This window comes from Pteropus alecto, unplaced genomic scaffold (assembly GCF_000325575.1).
Source record: "Pteropus alecto unplaced genomic scaffold, ASM32557v1 scaffold111, whole genome shotgun sequence".
Lineage (NCBI taxonomy): Eukaryota > Metazoa > Chordata > Mammalia > Chiroptera > Pteropodidae > Pteropus > Pteropus alecto.
This window is the reverse complement of record NW_006431915.1, coordinates 4,066,268-4,072,267: the sequence shown is the minus strand read 5'-3', so window position 1 is coordinate 4,072,267 and position 6,000 is coordinate 4,066,268. Positions and strand designations below refer to the sequence as shown.

Here is a 6,000-nt window from a genome sequence, read left to right as displayed (position 1 = left end):
CCCCCATTTATTAAATAACTGATAGACCAGTTATTTTAGCCCATCTCAGATCTCAAAATGCATGCTTCTGGTGCTTCTCTAGATCTGAGAGTTGGCTTTGTCAGTAACCTGGGAAGAGAAATGTATGCTTAGGGTCACCTAGATAATTCGTTGCCCACATCTCAGGAAAGACTTAGCTTGGGGTTTAATGAAAAGGACTCCATACTAGCTAGAATAAGGAGAGCATTTCTGGGATACAATTTTAGAAAACAAAGATGAGGTAGAAGGCTGATTTTTGTGGTTTCCAGCCAGACCTGAAGCTGCATTTTCATGGGAACTGTCAGATTGTTTTTTTGCTAAGATCTAGCTGAGATGATTTGGGCATTGAGGCTGTGAGAGTATTGAAGAGGGAGAAGAGAGGAGATGCTTACTGAGTATAAGAAACTCTGGCCAACTCACGGGCACCAGATAGCTGGCCTAATCGAGGAGAGGGATGAGGAAGAAGGTGTTTTAACTTTTACTGAGTTCTTACCTCAAGCCTTCTTGTTCTGCCAACTCAGAAATCATTTAAAAAACTGTTAACTCATTTATTCAAAAATAATTTGTTTATTAATAAATTTTGAATAAGTATGAACCCAGCATTGTGTTCGGTGCTATAGATAATTCAGCTTTTCTCTTAAGAGGTCCCATTAGTTCAATAATAATTTGATGTGCAGGTATTAGGGTAGCATAAGGGGAGGAAGGGAGTAATGGAGAAGGAAGACTTCTCAGAGGAAGCCAACTTGAGCTGAGTCTTGGTTGAATTGGTTTTAGGTAAACGAGGGGTGAGGATAGGGGAGTGGTCCAAGCAAATAAATTAATCCATTCCAAGGTAGGGGTGTTTCATAGAAGCCTTTGACACATTGTGCTTATTCAGACAACTGTGAGTACTTAAGCACTGCTGGGTGACAGGACATGAGTATGGAATGAAGTAAATGGGATGGATTTTGATTAAGTTCGGCAGGGAATTTGGACATTGGGTTATAGGTCATCAGCCATTAAAGGTTTTGATGATGCAAGATCGATTGATTGATTGGTGCAGAGGGAAGTGACAGAGCGATCTGGTAGGAAGTTGCTATTGGAATCCGGATGAGAGATTGAAAAAAGGTGGGTGTGGGGCAAAAAGGGAATGAATTCAGGAAAAATTTGATTCTTAATGAGGATGGGAGTATGTTTTTCGAAATTATCTGAGAAACATTTTGGGGATATATGTACATGGTTCCCCTCCTGCCCTCGCCAGTTGGAGAAATACCAGTTTAGAAAGTGAAATAAATAGGCTTTGGGTATGTAAGGTGAAGAAGAAAGAGTTTAGTAGGACTCCAGCCAGAAGCTTAGGTGGTGGGAATAAAGATGCCAGCATCTGAGAGGGAAGATGGAGAAGTGCTGGTTTTAAGGGATAGATGGCAAGTTCTGTTTTGGATTTGTTTAAGGGCCACATGGGATCACCATGTGAAGAAGGCAAATATAAGGGGCTAAATCATTACAGGCAGGGAATCTTTACAATCTTGGGAGTAGATAAACTTGCTCAGGGAACAGGTACAGTGCTGGGAGAGTATAGGATCCAGGGCCTCAGCTTTCTGTTGCAACTTCTCAACTCTGCTATTGCAGTGTGAAAGCAGTTATAGACAGTACATAAAGGAATGGGCATAGCGGTGTTCCAATAAAAGTTGCTTCGTTAAAGCAGACATGCTGTAGTTTTTTGATCTCTGCTGTAACCCCATCACTACTGTCTGATCCCATTGGAGAAGTTCTCTTGCTTCACTCCTTGGTTCTTTACCTCTGTGTGGAAACTTGTGGATAAAAAGCCTAGGAGTGTGCACCAGGATAAGCACTGCCGTTTGTACCCAGCAGCAAGGCTGTGAGGGACTATAGTACTTGGATGTTCCCATGCACAGCAGATAGGAAATGGCTGTGCTGGCCCATAATTTATAGAAATTCTGAACAGCCCCACTTCATCAGAATCAGATCAATGGCAGGAGGGAAGTATTGGGTCCTGGCTCTGGCCAGTGCTTTCAGGGACATCTCTGTAATACCCGTTGCAGGTGGATGTCAGATCCTACCTCCAGGAACAGTGGGGCTGCATTGTTTGAGCAGCACGGACTTTATATTTTATATAAGAGAAGCATTATGATTTAGAAAGAACATTAGCCTGGAAAGTAGACACCCTATGTTCTAATTTTGGCCTCTGCCACTAGGGGAAGTCTCAGTCTCTGCCTCTGTGAGGGTTGAATTCTATAATCTACAATCCCTTCCACCACTGATGGAGATTAGATATGTTTAGTGGATTTGAATTCTTACAATCAGAATTTTATTCCCAGCTCTTGTCTTGAGTTTTGTGTTTTGTTATTCATAGATATTTTGTGTAAATTCTTCATGTTTCATTCTTGTTACTTGTAAAGTGGGGATTGCTGACTGCTGTCAAGGGAATTTGAAATATATATGATGGCAGTAAAGCTCTTTCTAAAATAAGGGCATTTCAAATTCTTCAAAATCACTGCAGCATATAATGTGGAACGTAGGTTTTTCAAATATCGACTGCTGGTTAATTTATTGAGAGGTCTCAGAGGAGCCAAATAATTTCTAGTCCCTAAATTCTTGAAGAATAGCAATGAAATTGCTTTTATTTTATTTCATTTAGCTTACTGATTGTCTTGCCTTTTCTCAATCAATTGTTCTCTAGGCAAGTTTATCACCGTTGGGTGGGGCAGGAAAGAGACACAGTTCCATGGATCAGAAGGCAGGCAAGCGGCCTTTCAGATGCAAATGGTAAAGTTGGTCTGCTGGATACAGAAACTCTCCATTGGGACAAATAGAAGTTCTGCCACCCACGAAGAACCCTTAAGTGTCTGATTAGAGGCTAATAATGGACAGATCACTTCTGCTTCAGTAAAACTAAAGTTGTACAGAAAACCTCAGAAAATGAATCATCCTAGAGAGATCCTTTTTTCTTTTTTAGTGCCAAGTTGTTTCATCACTTTTTTCAGTGTAGAGAATAATTAAAACAAATATTGTTTAAAAAATAAATCATCATGGGGAGAAATGAAACCCTCTGGATAATCTCTTCCTGATGCACAGAAAGACCTGCTGTCCTACATTCACTGTTGATCATTCACATGCATGTTTTCATATTTTTCCTACATATGTAGATATTAGATTCTTTTTTCTGATTTTTCCTCTTGGTTAAAACTCTTTTGTTTTCTTTCTTTCTTACATTTTGAAGATAGAGCTATAGGATTTATTGACAAAAGATCAGATACGGGCTGTGAGAGAGAAGAATTGAGGATGGTCCCAAGATTTAGAACTGAATGAATGAAAGCATTGTGTAGAAATTTCCATGAGCTGCCCTTCTAGGATAAATGAATCAATAATACACTGCCATTTACATTTTCTGTCCTTAATTATTTCTAGCTACATTCCAGGTAACTCATATTTCACCTCTTGACTCTTTCCTAGAAGAAATTTGTGTTCTATGCCATAGAGCAGTTTCGTTGAGACCAAATTTTATTAGGCTGCCAGTGTGTTCCCTGTTGTGCAGGCTGTGCCACTAGCATCATTTTGACTTAGCCTGTCACTACAGTGTGATGATGGACGCTCAGGTGGATTTGTCCTCAATCCTGCAGACTTGGCTTCTGTCTTTAAAACTTCAGGATTGATATGCAAGTGGCACTGGAGACCTTTCTCCCTCCTGTACTCAGAGCTCAGAAGTCTTATGTGCCTTCATCACTACTGCTGCCTTTATTACTCTGGCTCCACCCTGCCCACCTTCCTCTCACCTCCTTAACTGTTCTGTACACTGTTGTGAGGCCTACGCAATAAGTAAAATTCTACCCTCTTATACTTAGGCAAACTGAACATTTATTTCTTTATTACCTGATAGATTCCTCGGCTCACTATTTTTAATATTTAGATCTGCAGGTCTTTTCCTGTGTTGCTATGCTTGGAGGCCACTTTTTTTTTTTTAATAATACCTGGAGAAGGATTTTTTGGTTTAAGTTCTTTTTTTTTTTTTTTTGATGATTTCTGGGCCTAAGAGTCCTTTTATTAGAAGAGTAAGGATTCTTTGAAGTTGGTTTTCCAGATAGCGTAAATCTTGTATACAAGATTTAAATTTAATAGCCTGAGACTTGTTTGGTTCTGGGCCATGTAAGGCCCCCAGTAACATTTGTGTTTCTTCCTCTCTTTAGCATGAGTCTGCTTTGCCCTGGGATGACCATAAACCACAAGTTACTTGGCGTGGTGATGGGCAGTTTTTTGCTGTGAGTGTTGTTTGCCCAGAGACAGGTATGGAAGTAAATTGCAGTTAAAAAAAGTTTTTATCTTCTTAAGTTCAGGAAAGTTTTCTCTTTTTTTGCACTAAGGATTTTCTTTTATTATACATATGAGATAAAGATATGCTGCTTTAGATGTTAAATGAATTTAGAGCTAAGAATGAGAAGAGTTCTTTGAGGCTGTCTAGTCTAGACTCCTACCCATTGGCTGCAAATTTTTAACAAGATTAATCTGTAATTGGCTTTGTAAGACCACAGTGGTTTTTATTAATAAGGAAGGTATTTGTAAAGTTTCGACTTGACAACATTTATCATAATGCTTTATGTTTTTCTTTTTGGTTTCTTTCCCCTCTACCTACTGCTTAGGGGCACGGAAGGTCAGAGTGTGGAACCGAGAATTTGCCTTACAGTCAACCAGCGAGCCGGTGGCAGGGCTGGGTCCAGCTCTGGCTTGGAAGTGAGTGGTAGAAGAAATCTTTAACTCCTTCCTCAGAATTTTTTGGAACTGGGCTAAGGATTGTGGTACCTGTTGAATATGTGTTTATGTAACAGGAACAATAATTACTTTTCCTCATTTGGCTATAAGCCTGTATCTTTCTTTTTAGTTCCCTGAAGTCTGACTTGAATAGTAGATTCTGAGCTTCTTCACAGATGTTATCATTCCAAGGCCCACACATTTTGTAGATTATAGGCAGGGCCTACACCAAGCCATTGTATGGAAAATGGTGCTTGGGAGGGAAGTCACAGTCTGCACAGCTCTGTGGGGCAGTGGAGCTTCAGTGAGGACTGGGAAAAGGGCTTCCTTCCTCTGCACAGACTCCCACGCTCGGGTGTCTGTCTGCTGAGGCCCATGCAGGCTGGATTCAGGCCTGATTCAGCTCTTGGCCCAGGACTCTTGTGCTGGTCACAACCTGCCTGTGATATGTGGCTTCCCTAATTATGGATAGAAATATCTCTGTCTCAGTAGCATCTGTTATATGCAGAACCACTTAATCTCTAGGTTTTAGACATCTTGTTTCCTGCCAGTATCTGAGTGGCAGTTGGATGATAGAGCAGAAAGAAAAGCGTATTTGAATTAAAACTCTGGAGATAAATATAAACAAGATGAAACAAGGTGTTTTCAGTAGATTGAGAAGTCTTTAAAAATAACTACCTGAACATAGAATATTTGCTGAAGTTATCTAATTGAAGGAGAAATAGCTTATGGTTTTATAGGACAGTATACTTAGAATGTTTTAAATAATTATTGATTTTTTTAAAAAGTCACCCAAGCGCATCTAAATTTGTGACTCTGTGCAAATTAGGAAGTCACTTTTCTCATACTAGGATCCATAGTCCCATACTAGGATCCATAGTCCCATACTAGGATCACCGTTGACCAGGAGACAGGTGGGATTTAAAACTGCCTTGGATGAGGTTTTTTGATTTTGCTGAAAAAATTCATTTCTCCGAATTTCAACTTATTCTTAGCCAGCTGGATGCTCTGTTGGACCTTTTTTTTTAAAAAAAAAATTTAAACACTCTGGGTTTGCTTTAAGGCCTTCAGGCAGTTTGATTGCCTCTACACAAGATAAACCCAACCAGCAGGATGTTGTGTTTTTTGAGAAAAATGGACTTCTTCATGGACATTTTACACTTCCCTTCCTCAAAGATGAGGTTAAGGTAGGTGCCTGAGTTGTTTAATCATTAAGCTTAGAGGACTTCCTACAGCTAT

The 6,000-nt window shown here is 39.8% G+C and overlaps 1 protein-coding gene across 5 annotated transcripts in view; it reads left to right on the top strand.

The window, feature by feature from the left end:
- ELP1 (elongator complex protein 1) overlaps nt 1-6,000 on the top strand; it is a 54,193-nt gene that overhangs the window by 7,553 nt on the left and 40,640 nt on the right. For all 5 annotated transcript variants that reach the window (XR_001518139.2, XR_001518138.2, XM_006906086.2 and 2 more), the window contains 4 exons: nt 2,699-2,784; nt 4,203-4,299; nt 4,653-4,743; nt 5,825-5,948. Coding sequence is in view for 3 of the 5 variants with exons in the window: in XM_006906086.2 (XP_006906148.1) it covers nt 2,699-2,784; nt 4,203-4,299; nt 4,653-4,743; nt 5,825-5,948 (398 nt within the window). In the remaining 2 variants the exon portion in view is untranslated. The remainder of the gene's footprint in view (nt 1-2,698; nt 2,785-4,202; nt 4,300-4,652; nt 4,744-5,824; nt 5,949-6,000) is intronic.